Source organism: Apteryx mantelli, chromosome 1 (assembly GCF_036417845.1).
Source record: "Apteryx mantelli isolate bAptMan1 chromosome 1, bAptMan1.hap1, whole genome shotgun sequence".
NCBI classification, from domain to species: domain Eukaryota; kingdom Metazoa; phylum Chordata; class Aves; order Apterygiformes; family Apterygidae; genus Apteryx; species Apteryx mantelli.
In genome coordinates this window covers 119,856,365-119,871,429 of record NC_089978.1, presented here as the reverse complement: position 1 = coordinate 119,871,429, position 15,065 = coordinate 119,856,365, and the positions used below count along the sequence as shown (strand labels likewise).

The window sequence follows — 15,065 nt, the reverse complement described above, 5'->3', positions numbered from 1 at the left end:
TACAAGATTGTACCTTGCCCCGTTTTTTGAGTTGCTTTCTCTCTTCAGTTGTGGTGAGATAGTTCACTGCTGCATATTCGATGACAGACAGGAAGACAAAAAGGAAGCTGATCCATAAATATACATCCACAGCCTTTATGTAAGACACTTGAGGCATTGAGGCACTTACTCCAGTGATGATGGTTGACATTGTCAGAACCGTAGTTATACCTGCCAAGGAAAAAGGGGAGATTATCATAGTACTAGCCGACTGGTTCTGTTTAGCTCATCACCAGTTGCTTGGACAGCATAGCTTCATAGGTCATATGACTGAGATCACCTTTAACTTCATCACACAGGCTCTAAAAAGTAGAGTGAACCATGAAGGACCTATCACATGCAATACTGAAACCAGGATGCCATAGCTCTGCTCAGTGTGTGCAGTTACAGCTGCAGCACACCAGGTTCCAACAGTGCAGACACAATGCTGGTGATTTGGCAGTGTAAGGAACACATGCCTATGACAGCCTTAGGCCTTGCCATAGAGGAGGAGTGAAAGCAGTTGTGGTCAACAGAGCTGTCTGCTACAGTGTCCCACAGTGGGGAAAGGGAAAGGATTTCTTCCCTCGCTTCATAGAGCCAGGGTCTCTGCAACGCACCTTTCTAGTTCCTGTGCTTCACTAAAGAATCACTGAATTCCCTCCCAATCCTTTCTCAAATTGTACTTCTTGAGAACATAACATCGGCTTGTATGTCTCTGTCATAACTCCTTGGCTTTCTAAAAACATTCTAGCATGAAAAGCTGAATTCATTGATGCTAAGATATGTTTTTTCATTGACTTGCATGTGTCCAGAATTACACCCTTATCTTTTCAATCTCTCCTCTTATGTGTGCCTATCATTGCCTGTTTAAGACTTCTAGTTTTGTTCTATCTTGAAAAAAACCCAAACCCAACACAAAACTGATTTTAAAGAAATAAATGTAATCCCTAAAGGGAAGACATCTCAGCAACATCCCTAAGTCACAGCACTGGCTGATAGTATAGCTTTTCAGTCAGGTCTCAGTATAGCCTTTCTCCAGTTTTGTCCTAGTTCAAGCCCACTGAAACATAAAAGAGTTCTTGCTTTCCTTCTTCTTACTCTGCAAGTTCCTCAGGCTGAATGTTGGAGTTTGGAATATACCATATAAGAGGAAATCTATGCATTAAAAATCTGTATACTCTAGACTAGGGAGCTAAGGTTTTTAAACTTTGTTGTTAATGTTGCTTATAAATTATGTATGCTTATGCTGATGAAATGTGTGTTATTCATAAAATTCCTGATGCATAACCTTCTATAGAAATCTGTATATAAATTGAAGAACATGATCAGCAAAACCATCTTGACAGCATTACGAATGACCTACTGAGACTCAAAACTTTATTTTTAAATATTGTTTTATTTATTATAAATAAAAGGAATTGGTAGATGTATTATTAACAGTAGGTAGGAGATATAACTTGTTTTTAGATTAACAAATAGATTTATATCCCATGTGTTAATAGTTTTAGACGGTGCCAATAGAAAGAGATCTGAAGTAGCTATAGACCTATTTTTTCTAGATTAGTATAGCTATAGATAAACATTAAGGGCTCCCTCAGTACATGCAAGTTTGTTTCTTACACGAGGATTCTCAAGGATTGTCTAAGAAATATGGCAAAATGCAGTCAACTTCTGGGACCAGTATCAGTGAGAAGACAGAACAGGAACTTCATTATTTATTCTTAAACGGGCAGCCTGAGGACTCCTATGCATTATGGATACATTAGATATCCCAGTGTTTTTCCACCAAAACTTCTGAGAGATGTTGAAAATTTTTGAAAAAAATCTATTAATTCCAAGGCCATTATTGTTAAATTCCCAACAGAAGGCAGTCTTGAAGTGATATCAAGTGATTCATCACTGAGAAAACCAATAATGTTATTAAAAAAACACTGTAATTAGTTCCTTTTTATCCTGAGTCTGTGGTGTTCAGAATTAAAACACTGAGAGCAGAAAGGTGCCTAACTTACTCTTTGGCTTCCACAGCATACGAAGTTAGGGCACCAGAGCAAACCCAAAGTACCTGACAAAGAACAGGACAGTTCAGGAAACTGGATCCAAGCTGGTAGGAAGATATCAACAGATTCTAGAGAGAAAGTGAGGCACAAAGCCCTTAGATAGATTGTATTGTGCCTTCTAAGCATCTCTGATGAGCCACAGATTTGGGGAAGGATCAGACTACCTGTTACATCCCTGAGAAGTGGAGGCGGGGGGGGGGGGGGGGAAGGGACAGTCTTTGCAACAAAGGAAATAAAGTAAAATTCTACAAAGGGAAATCTGAAGAATCATCCTTCTGTGCTGTGTGAGTTGCCTTCTAGTACAGCAAAGCCAATCGGTTGACTACAAGAGTCTGTGGTACTGACAACAGTGGCAATAATAATGCTGTTCAGGCAATTACTTGATATACTTGCTCATGTCTTGTTTAAATAAGAAGGTAAAGTAACTTCAAAATCTTTCCCCTATCCATTCTATACCTCCCAAAAGAATATAAGGTAAAGATTTACCTAGTGATACCCTGGCAGGAACGGCTCTTCTGTCAATCCAAAATGAAACCCAAGACAGCATCACCATCAGCATAGCTGGGAAATAGGACTGTAGCACAAAAAAGAATATGTGCCTCCGGAGGGCAAAATTTATAAAAAGTCGATTGTACCAACCTATTGAAGAAAGGGAGCGGAGGGGTTGGGGGAGAAGAGAAGAGGTTGGCGTTATTTTTGAATTCGGTTTATTGGCCCTGTCCTTCCAGCAGGTATGGTGTGCCCACATCAGTAATAATAAGCACATACAAAATATTGCTACCACCCTCATTTTATATAGTTCTTTGCACACTGTCACTCATACCACATTAAAATACTGCTGCCTTGGGAGTGGAGCATCACAACTGCCTAAATAAAATACTGTACTCAAAGTTAGGAAATTGGAAAAAAAAAGTAAATAGTTTTACAGTGAAACTGTCAGGAGAATGCAGACAGAATATAATTATCCAGTTAAGCTAGGACAGTGAAGCCAACACTCTACCTCCCACAGAAAGTAGTCTGCTGCCTCTCATGGCTACAAATACACAGGCAACAAGCAGCATTTCTTTTCCTCTGGTCAGACCGGAATACCCGCTCAGTATTGACTTCAGAGGCAAGGCTGCCATCTAGTGAATTCTGGGGCAGGCTCTGTGCGGCAAAGCTCGTGTGCTATATACCTTGTGCAATGGGAAGTAATTCAGTGTACAATGAGGAGAAAAGAAGACAGAAATAGCTGGCTGTGCAGCATCTGCTTTTACAATGCAAATACAGACATGAATGAGCCTGTGTTGGAACAGTCATTGCATTACAATGAGCTACTTTAAGAAACAAGTGTCCTGATAATAATCCTGTCTGATATTAAACATACCCTGTGTGGTTTCAGCCACGGAGCAGGCTTTTGTTTTTAAAAATGATTGTCTCAAAAACAGTTTGAAAGTATTGGTCCTTTGGAGGCCAAGGAACTCCAAAAGCTCCAATGCTTCTTTGCAAAAATTGTCCTTAGAGGTGAAACCTAATAGAGTATGTCGTGAGAGGTGAATGGGATTGTCTAGATGTGTAGTTCACTAAAACTCACAGGAAAGGATACACAGAACCTAAAATGCCAAAGGCTGCTTTGTGAGCAGTGTTTGTGTCCATTCTGTTGTCCCAGACTCTTCTCCCTGTCTAATGGGAGAGGCCTCCCATTAGAGTTGCGCTGCTTGTTCCCCACAGTTACTTACTGCTGGGGGGCTCTTCTGCATAAAATCACTTTCTTCCAACGAGAGAAATGAGAAGCAAAATAAAAGAACAAGAGAAAATGGAACCTCGTGGCTGAAACAGAAACTCAAAGCCGAATAAAAGTGCATGTCTGAGAAGTGATTACATACAAATGGCAGTATTCTAATTAACAGATATGGTACATGCATTTATTCAGGTACTTCCCAGTGGTCCCTGTAATTTAAAACAGTCTTCACCCTGCTGAGTCAGCTGATCATCAAAACATCTGCATGTTAAGTCTCAAGCAGTTACACCTTTGCAAAGTCAAAGGTGCTGTAAAGGTGCCGTAGAGGGTGGGTATAAGAATGGTATAAGGTTGCATAGTTGTGCGCAAGGCTGCATTTGCCTTACAGAAGTGTTTTTTGATGAGGAATAGCAAGGTGGAAAGAAGCCATTAGCTGAGTCCCCAGAAAACAGCTTCAACAAACAGTTATGGCAGTTTAGTGGAAAACATCACAGTCTTCTGCTTGCAGAAAGGGCACATTTGATGTAGCTCTCAGCAAGACACAGTTAGGATGGTGGGGAAATCACCCGCCCTCTTCTCATATGACAGTGGCTCTTGAAAGCTGGAATGCTGTTCTTAGCTCAAACACCAGCAAGAGATAAGGATGAAGAACCTGATCAAGCTTTGAATTCCTTGCTGCTTAGGCTGCATCATACTTTAAATTGGAATTTATCCATTAAATATCAGCCATTAAAATATGAGGACTGTAAATTTTAATGGGTCCTATTTGAAGGCAAAAAGAAGCTATCCTGTAAATAAATACAGTAAATAAGTCTATTTGCAGCTTTCCTGTATGTCTTAAAGGACTTTTTCCAATGCTTTGTGAATTTCATCATATTATATGAAATAATTTCTAATCCATTAATCAGCCTTGATAACTGAAGGGCAATATCACACTGAAATGAACTGACTCTGACTAGAAAGTACAGTAGCAAGCGTGCTATTCTATCTGGTTAAGAAAAGTTTGGTTAGACTATTTACACAGGGGAATGTTTCAAAATTTATAATTGCATGTACAATGCAAAGAAGATAAAAACCTCCTTGCATGGGGACTATAATAAACTCCTAAGGCTTTGAACAGTTTGCCAGAAAGTGTGGTTCCAGATCTATAGGAAGGAATAAAAAGCTGTCTGGTGCAGATACCTGTATTTAAAAAATGTAGCAGTGACATAAAGGAATTGTTGTCTGCAACTTTATGTATAAACATGGAACATTAAGCAAACCATGAATTAGGCCTCAATAGGTTATAAATGCTCTCATGCAGAAATATTATAGTCACTGGATTTTTAATGACGTTTACAGCTCCAAAAATGAGGAGATTTTAGCAAATAAAACACACTGGGGTTCCTCTTGCTTGCTTTCTAGTAATTGACTGTTTAGGGGTTGCATTTTCAAGTTTTTCTATACAACCAGGAGGACCAAAATATTCCCATAAACCCAGAGGCTTTCAGAGAAGCCCCAGGATTTTTCAAGACCTAGCAACAGCATATATTTGGCTGTTCTGCATGTTCATTTTCTTCAGGTTCTTTTTGTCAGATATTAAGTTATAGGTATTATTATGGCCTCTTCTTGTAATACCAAGAGAGTGTTACATAGGTTATGTAAAAAGAACCTAGGGCCAGAGGGCCATAGATCACAGTGACTGACAGACCTCATTTTAACTGTGAGATCTCTCACAGTGGTAACAGTCATTTATTAACAACAGATTAAAATGTGAAGGACATTCTGTGTGACTGTGTCACGTGTTTCTCTCTTCTAATGCCAAGGGCTTACTATACCAGTACTGCTGTAAAAAGCTAGTCCACTGGAAGCACTGAATTCTTCAATGAAAAACTGGGACAGGGAAATATGTTCATCTGTGCTCAGGGACTCATTTCCATGTTTCCAGTATAACATCAGATCATCTTCATTGTACGCATCTGTGAGAAAGTAAAATCTAAATCAACACTTCTGCTGGAATAGAGCTCCTGTTTTCTTTTCTTAGGGATAGGAGATCACTGGAACAATTTGGGAAAATCACAAAGAAACATGTTTTTCATCTCAGCTTGTCCATTAGTTGACAATGAAAAATTTGTAAAGGCCATTTTCAATCTTGTTCTAGTGGAACCCAGTCTTGTTTCCTGCCAGCAGTTTGCCTGACAGAGGAGGAAGAGGGAACACAGGGCAGCTGTGAGTCCCAGTCCTCACAGCTCTGTCACACTCAGGGTCCCAGGGCATTTAGGGCCTGCAGCTCTGGAGCTGCCATGATAAGCTGCTTGAACACCAGGAACCTGTTCCTTTTCGCAGAGACTAAACAAAAAAACAGCATCCCAGTTCTGTTCATAATCAGGAGAAGAATAAATTTGGAGTGCTCTGCAAGACAGAATTACCTTTCCCTGTCCAGCTCTGCAGCTTCCTACAAAAGGCTGAGTCACGGGTGGAAAAGCAGACATTTCACAGTAACACAAGCACCCATTTCCATTTTTTTCATGAGGCCAAATCCTGACATCCAATTTCAGTTTTAACTTGCATTTTTTCCTCAAGCAAACATGGTTTTTGACAAAGAAAAGATTTTTAGATTTAGGCCTTGGAATATCAACCCAGTCAGAAAAGAGCAGGGTGCATCTTTGTTTTTCCATTTTCCCAAAGTGTACTGACTTCCGGAAAGATCAAAAACTGGCCAGTCTTTCACATACAGGCTAAAGGATTGAGGTCACACATTAAAAGCAGTGAAAAAGGTATTATGAACAAAATGGAGTGCTGGTGAAAAATGAAGAACAGGTATGAATTAAACTTACAGCTTTCCAGTTCTAAAGAACAGTTCTGAGTGTCCAGAGGAAACCTACTGAAATCCATGAAACACATAGCAGAAACTGTTATTCTGCAGAAAGGAACAGAAAAACAGAAATTAAATGAAAATTTTGACACTTTCTCAGGACTGTGCAAACATCTTACTGAGAGCCCCAAACAATCTGCTGATTAGAATATGAATGATTGAATTTTTCTACATTTTTATTTTTTAGGCACTTCTAAAATTGCTTTAGGATAGTGAGATAAAACTAAGCCAGTGAGAGAATACATGTTTTAAACCATAAACAGTCTTTCTTATTAAGTACATTACCTTCAATTTTTAAACTCTTCACTGGCCTGGTCTTTCATTAGTCTTTCACATGTTTTCCTTTGAAGGGTTACACTTACAAAGATTAACAAGGGAAGTTCACATTTCTTGACTGGATGTCTCATAGACTGAAGTAGATATTAAAGATTAGAGCAAATATTATTCCAAGTGCTATTTTCACAGCTTGAATGGTTATAATATTTAATTGCATAAAAAGATAAGCTGTGATTTTTGAAAGCCTACTCTCCCCTTCAACAGAATGTAGAAATGCTCACAAAACTACAAATGAAAATGCATCATTATTTAGCACAGTCATATTTGATATTCAAAGCCTTATACTCTAAAAAGTGTAGAAAAATCTGAGCAAGGACATTAATTTTGCATTCCACCTGCTTTTCCACAATTGTGTATGAGATAAACATCCCCTAACATTTTAACCTATAAACAAAAAAAGACTAAAGGTAACAATTCAAATTTTAAAATAGTAAATATTGCTAAATTTCCTTTTCTTGTCACAGCTTGCATTTCGTATGATATTTTACATTGATTTTTTGCCTAAACTGAATCCTGCAGGAATATAAGTGACAAGGAATACACTGGGTATACAAGTGATCTCTGAAAACTCGTGATTAGTAATCCCAATGTAGCTGAATTTTTACAAGTATAAGATTTTACTGGGTTGAAATGAGGTTGTAACAGTGATACATCTCTAAAATGATGCATAAGACTTCCATCTATGGATGTTGTTTCAATCTTTTAGCTATTGACTACAGGATCAGGGAACTAGCAAGCAAATAGTGATTGAAAAAAAAATGAAGATCATTTTAGCAACAAATCTGGATTTTTGTTCTGTTTTGCTTCAGTAAAATCCTGGACACTGGTCACTGAAGAAATCTGTAGAATATGCAGATTTCAAATAAGGATTTGGATTATAACCTACCCATTGCATATAAATCTGGCAATATAAAAAGAGGGTTTTCATGAGCATCTGATTGTTTAGGAACATAAGCATTAACACAGGCTAGAAACACATTGTTTGACCTAAATCATTTCAAAACCTTGGTCCATCAACATTTAGATCTCCCCCTTCCCTGCCTCTCAGTTTGATAAGAACTAATAAAGAAGAGAAAGAAGAGGACAGGGCACCTGCCCTCCATGCTTATGGCCAGCAGGGGAATCCCCAGGTTTGGCAGTAACTTGGGGCTTTGCTGTGCACTGGCCTGTTTCTCAGGACAGGAAGGTGAGGCTGGCTGCAAGCTGACCTGCCAGAGCAAGAGGAGTCACCCAGTACACGCCGTCTGGTGATGCAGGGTTAGGGAAAGATAACTGTGGAAGTAGAGTGAATGAGGGCACGAAACAAAAGCAGGGCACCAGCTTGCAAAGGTGATGCAGGACACAGGACACTGGCTCCCATCACAGGTGGGATTCTGAGCAGTGAGCAAATGCAACAAATTGATCTACAGTGTGTGTCTGCCTCTCTGGCCTGCTTCCTCCTTTGCCTTCCTCCCTACCTCACCTTTTCCCTTTTCTCCATCTCTGTCACATTCCTTCCTATTTCTTCCTCCCTCCTGTTTGTAATAAGAAGCTGTTGTGCACAATTTCTTACTGTTAATCTTGAGGACACCTTATCCTTCCAGCAAGCTGACAGAATGTATTCGCTCACCTTATGTCTGTTCACCACTCTTCCTTCCCCCAGCTGAATAAATGTCACACCCCTTGTGTTTCTCTAAGCCTTGGTGTATTTCCTCTGATTGCTCTCTTTCATGAAACACGGAAATGAATATAGCAATAAAATATAAAGTAGTTCACCTCATGTTTTTTCACTGTTTTTTGTGATTCATAAACATAAAACCTCACAACATTAGAAAGCAGTGTGCAGCTGTTGTTGGGAGGGTTTATGCATGTCTTCAAGTGAGGGTGGGTAAATTCATTTACTTGTTGGAAAATTTTTACATAGCAAAAATTTCAAGTGCTTGCACAGATCTTTGAACTATTCAGATTAGATGAAATACCATCTCTGTGCACAGGTATAATTAATGACAAACTGGAGAACTGGGATTCCCACAATACACAGGCCTCAGGCTGGGCCTTCACCTTGGGGGGAAATTCCTCATTAAAACCATTTTTGCCACATCATCCAAATCTGCTCAATAAAAAAAAACAACAGCATGTAGCTAGAAGGGAGGTACCTGTTTAATGACCTTGCTGTTCCAGTTCTGGAATTGCTGTTTCACTTTCCAGTTCCTTGTAGTCACACAACATGCCTCTCCAACACTGCTGGTATCAGTACCAGTAATTCCTCTCTGTGCCTACCTGGAGCCCTGATTAATATCAATAGTATGTTTACAGGTATGCTGGGCTGAAAATAGCCAAGGCAGACAGTTTTAAAGGAGACTCAGGGAAAAAAAAAGTTCTTTGCTAATAATTTGGAATTTTACTGAGTAGTTTTACTCCGTTACTCAAAAGAGTAAAACTACTGCAGTATTGCTAAAACCACTGGCAATGAATTAGCACTTGCTAAACTTCAGCAGTATTTACAACAGATGTAAAATTTGCCATCATCCTGCAACAGGAAACCACATGAGAATGACAGAAAAATATATTATCTGCTATGTCAGTCCTGGATCTATTTTCTCCCTGGTATATTGGGAGTATCCAGTGGTCACCATTTCTCAGTATCTGACCCCAGGAGATTAATGTCAGTCCAGTATCAGAATCTTAATTGCAAGGGTCTCCAGTAATTTTTCACTGTACAGACCATTGGTCTGCAGTTGCAGTTATGTTGTATATTTTCTTATGAAAAGGTATTGTTCTTACCGTAGACTGAAGAGTACATTGCCATCAGGATATACTCGGAGCATGACATTTTCCACAGTTGTATCATGGATGAAGGATCTTTTGGAGTGTACAAAAAAAACATCAGGTACCCAGATCTTTTCTAACAGTCTTCCATCAAAAGTCATACTTTTGTTTTTGGTACTAGGAAATGAAAGTCTCTCATCCTTCCAGTAATGTCTGAGATACAAAGTCATTGTGAAGTCCTTTGTTTAATTAAAAATAAAAGAAGATAATGCATATTTTATTCACATACAGTAGTAAGCAATACAAAGTAATCAAGTCATGTAACAGATCAATTTCTGTTCTGGATAACATATGGAGAATCCTCAGAGAGAAGAATCAAAAGTTACTCCATGGGATTAAATACAGGTTGGAGCAACCTTTGAGATTCCTGCTGTTTGACTTATCACTGGTGTCTGAGTCTGAGGTTCATAATTCCTTTGTACTGAGGCAAAACTCTTAAAGATTTCAGTGGTCTGCTGGACTGGACGATTAGTGAAGTGAAAAAGAGACTTCAAAACCAAACAAAGAAGAATGGAAGGGGGCTTTGTTTGGAAATTTTCAAAGGCTCTTTCCAGAATGGACTGTGGTTCCTTTACAAAGAAAATAATTTGAGTCTTTCATGAGCATTACATCAATTTGTAAAGTCTGTTTATATGTACATTTTGTACAAATATTGCACAGGATTTTTAGATCAGTACATTTTTATGAATGAAATGGATGATATAGAAACAATGCTGTGAATTTCATAAGAGTAAACAATTCAAAATTAAAAGAATTGTGAAATTTTTAGTATCAAAGATTGTTACAAATACTTTATCGTCTTATTTAGAGAAATAATGTGACTGCAAATATACATGTGGGAAGAGCTGGAGATAAAGCTTCAAATCCAGTTTGAGCTTCTGCACAGCCCAATTGCTCTGTGCTCACTCATATAGCTCTTGTATTATTAAGCGGACATCATTTATTTCAGTAGAATACTTCTGAAAAGAATGCTGGGAAGATAGCCCTTCTCCTGTAATGTGATTTTATGCCCATGTGAGTCCCACTGGGCTCCAAAAGAATGCAGCGGTTCATACTAACAGATCCCACAGCAAGCTCAACAGTTGAAGCTAGAGCCACACTTGATGTGAAAAGATATTGTAAATGAGATCTCTTTTGCAAAGTTAATGCACCCTGCTATTCTAGGACTGAGCAACTTGGCACTAATGCCTGGGTTGCATTTCTTAGAGACAGTCTTGGCTGAGGAATGAACAGCCTGCATTCCACCGCTACATGTCCTTGATTTCAGTGAGGTGGTCTCTTTCCTAAGACCATTTCTGGAGCTGATTTTTCTGCTTCTGTCTGTTATGATCACAGCTCCACCCATGCCAGAAATGATGGGAATATTCAGGCCCGCATAAGCAAAGGAATCAAAGGACACAAAGCCTGATCTTCAAAAGTGCAGAGCACTGAGAGCTCTTATAGAAGCCCATGGGACTTACAGAACATCTGGCATTTTCAAATCAGAGCACTATCCACTCTGTTCTGTTCCTCTGACCCAAGGAGAAATCCACTATGTGCTCATATGTAACCCTTACTAATTTAAATGAGAATTACTTGCATGCTTTAAGGTAAGGCTGGGTTCTACATGGGTTCACTTTCTTTTTAACTGTATTTTTCTATATCATCCAGGTGGATGTTTATGAGACCCTGAGTTTTTGCTGAAATTCTTTATTCCAGTTCTACTAACCAACTTACCATGTCAACTTCAGATATGCTGTCAATGCTTTCTACCTGCACGTCAATGCCCACTGGTATTGGTGACCCTTCAATGTAACAGAATGAAAGAGTGATGAGGAGCACAAATGCAGATTTTTAAAGGGAAGACTACATATTAACAACATGAAGAGATTACCCCATTCCAGCATTTACTATGGTCTGTCCACCTAAGTACACTGAAATAGAAAGTCCATGACAACTCAATAAAACGTTATGCTGAAAAGTTGTAGAAATAAGTACAAAACCTTAAGTGATCTCTTTGCAATCAAAGTGATTGTTATTGGCATTGCAGTTCAGAAAGCAGCAAGAGTTTCCTTTTGGAAACTTATGGCCAAAGCTAATGAACTGCTTGTATCTTTAATTAGTTAACTACTTAAAGTTTGGCATAGATATTTGTCAAAAGGGATTGCTTGTTCACTACCTCATAAAGAAAAAGTTGTGCACATATTAAGCATGTTCTATAACAGTGTTATGTGTGCAATGTATTACTGAGTACATAATTTATTATTAAGTATAATACATACCAAACTGCACTAGGTCACCTTATTTTATATACTACCCCATTATTTCATGCCACGTAGATGAAAAAGGCTGTGAGTTTATGTCACAATGGGATCTTAATGAACATTTTATAAAAGCATATTTTTGTTTATACAGTAAAGTAACTCAAAATCAATTAAAAATTACAGTGAAATATAAAATTATTTCCAGCCTCTTCAGTGTACAACCTAGAATTAGAGTTCCATACAGGTTATGTACCTGTGTAATTTTTAGTAAGCAAGTCTGGCCACTAAAGTAACTCGCTAATCATTTCCTTAAGAGGGAGAGGGAGAAAGAGAGGGAGATGGGGAGAGACGTGCATGTATGTGTCATACACATACTGAAGAATATTCGGCACTTGGAATGAAAATCAAAAGTAATCTTTGTATATGAAATTCCAATTACATTTTTAAAAATATGCTTTTTAAATATTTTGAAAATACACATTTAAAATAAGCCAGTACAAAACATGAATTCAAGGAAGACTGAACAGCAGGAGACAGCAACAACTTCTTTGACTCGTCTTTCTTTTTTTCTTATCTTTTACTTACATCAGCATAAAGCTAAAATATAGTCCAGAAATATCACGTTCCTGATAACCAGTCACAACACTGTGTCTCTTTTTGGAATTATCCTTAAAATAGCAGCCCTTGAGGATTACACAGCTGCCTCCAGTTCTTACCAGTAAAGATCCTGAACTATTTTTGAGGTATTTTTAAATCTGGCTCTGTAATCTTGTGATTTGACTTGTATATTTTAATGGAGGTTTTGACTCTGCATAGTACGGATGAAGCACATCATTGTGCACAGGAAAGCAAGGTAAAATGCAAACAGAGTTAAGGCACACAGGAACATGTTACTGCACTGACAAGAGCTGTGCTGTCTAGCTTGGAAATCATCTCTGCCTCTGAGAGGAATGTGTCACTCAATCTGTTCGCCAAAGGTTCAAAGCTCAAAACGAAATTCAGGACTCCAAACAGCAAAGTTCAGTCAATTACTTTATTAGTAAGATACAAGACAGTACTTGGGAAAATATTACTTCTTTGAGAGAGTAATGACAGCAGGAGAGGTCTGCCCTATAGGTTGACTCACAAGCATACCAAAGTATATATCCAACCAGGCTTCGTACAAACCAATAAACATTTTTATGCTTCTCCTAAACCAGGTTTGACTACTACTTATCTTTGTTTTTCCCACACAATCCAAAGCACATCACATAAATAGTTTACTTACGCAAAATACTGACTTGTACCAAGGACTGGTACAAAAAATCCCTGTTTGTAATCTGAGTGGAGTCTCATCTTCTCGGTATCCCATTGAAATCTAAACTATGTTGTAAGTTAAAAACACATTTTGCCTAAGTAAAAGTCTCTGGGAGGTTTATACATCATGTGAACATCATTCACAGATGAGGTTCACACATCATTTAAATGCAAACATTGTGGGAGGATAAGGTATTGTCTATCAAGCTCCTCATTAGCAATCTGAAACTTGTGACATGTCTACGTTGCAGAGCAGATACCTGAGCTAGCTGTACATGAGCTAGGGTAGGTGAGGGAGCAGACTAGCTGTAGAAGCACAGATCTCCAGCCCAGGGGTGTGATCCATACTAAGGCTCACCTTATCTGCCAGCAGTGAAGATGTCAGTGTCTGGTCTCAGCAACCTAGGCTGTCTCTGAAGTCCATGCAGTGAAACAGGCACTTTCTAGATTTCTAATTGGGGTGAGCTGGCTTGTGCCTTAGAAAAGCTTGTTGGTTACCAAGGTAGCTTAGAGTGACTGCAAATAGGCAGATGAACTGCATATTAGCTAACCTGACCCACCAAGAAGCTTCAACTTCTCCGTATTGTAGGTGTGTTCAAACTATAACCCTGGGACTGTGGCAGAAGGGCCTGCTAGGATATACTGGAGCTGCTTGTATCTGGGCATACATTTCATCTTAGCTGGTATCACTAAAACTTTGGGCGATGATTTGCATGACTGGAATGTCAGTAGGTTTCGTCCCATTTGAGGAGGATTATGGGGGTGGGAAGGGAGAAGAGAAGAGCACCTCTCTACATTAAAAAATGGCTTTACCAGTTTCTGAGTCAAGGACAAATCTAAAGCGAATAAAGTTAAATGTCTACCATCACCATTCTTCAAACAGCTACTCACAAATCATATCATAGAATAGTATGAGTAGCTCTCTAAGTATCCACATGTAATGTGTAGAGTGGAAAAAAAAGTTTTTTTTTCTGAATGACAACTCTTTGAAGTATGACAATGGCAGTCCTAAAAGTTCCTTGGAATTTGCGAAAATTACAGACAACAATTTCATAACCCAACAAGCAGTATTCTGGTGTGGATACAATTTCATTCAATAATTCACCTCATCTGGGCAGATACAAGGGAACTGATCACAGAACCAGAACTTAGTGGCAGCTTAAGTACAGGTGATTACATATATTATATGAGCACAAACTAAAGTGCCAGTTACACATAAATGCACACATAGACACTTGGTTCTTTGAAAGGACTGCTTGCACTAAGTTGGGAACTGCTATAAAGCCACATCAGTGGGAGCACTGAATAGCATAAAGGAGATCAAAGCTATAGCCAGGAGAATTAACGTGGGTGTTTCTAAAGTGAACTAAATAAAAAGGGAACTGTTGCAATGAAATTTGTTCCTGATTAGGTAGAAATGCTAGAGTTTTGAAACATACTGCTTAAAAGAGATTTCTGTTCTCTATTTGAGAAAAGGCCAAAGGCTTTACTCATATTACTTAATGAGAAAATACTGTTCAGCCTAGCATTCACAGAATCATAGAATCACAGAATGGTTGAGGTTGGAAGGGACCTCTGGAGATCATCTAGTCCAACCCCCCTGCTCAAGCAGGGTCACCTAGAGCACATTGCACAGGATTGCATCCAGGCGCGTTTTGAATATCTCCAGAGAAGGAGACTCCACCACCTCCACTCTGGGCAACCTGTTCCAGTGCTCTGTCACCCTCACA

The 15,065-nt window shown here is 38.8% G+C and overlaps 1 protein-coding gene across 1 annotated transcript in view; it reads right to left on the bottom strand.

The window, feature by feature from the left end:
- GABRR3 (gamma-aminobutyric acid type A receptor subunit rho3) overlaps positions 1–15,065 on the bottom strand; it is a 33,864-nt gene that overhangs the window by 1,318 nt on the left and 17,481 nt on the right. The window contains exons 3-8 of the mRNA XM_013950175.2: positions 11,513–11,580; positions 9,752–9,975; positions 6,615–6,697; positions 5,616–5,756; positions 2,565–2,717; positions 14–210 (exon numbers count right to left, since the gene is read on the bottom strand). Coding sequence (XP_013805629.2) covers positions 14–210; positions 2,565–2,717; positions 5,616–5,756; positions 6,615–6,697; positions 9,752–9,975; positions 11,513–11,580 — 866 coding nt within the window. The remainder of the gene's footprint in view (positions 1–13; positions 211–2,564; positions 2,718–5,615; positions 5,757–6,614; positions 6,698–9,751; positions 9,976–11,512; positions 11,581–15,065) is intronic.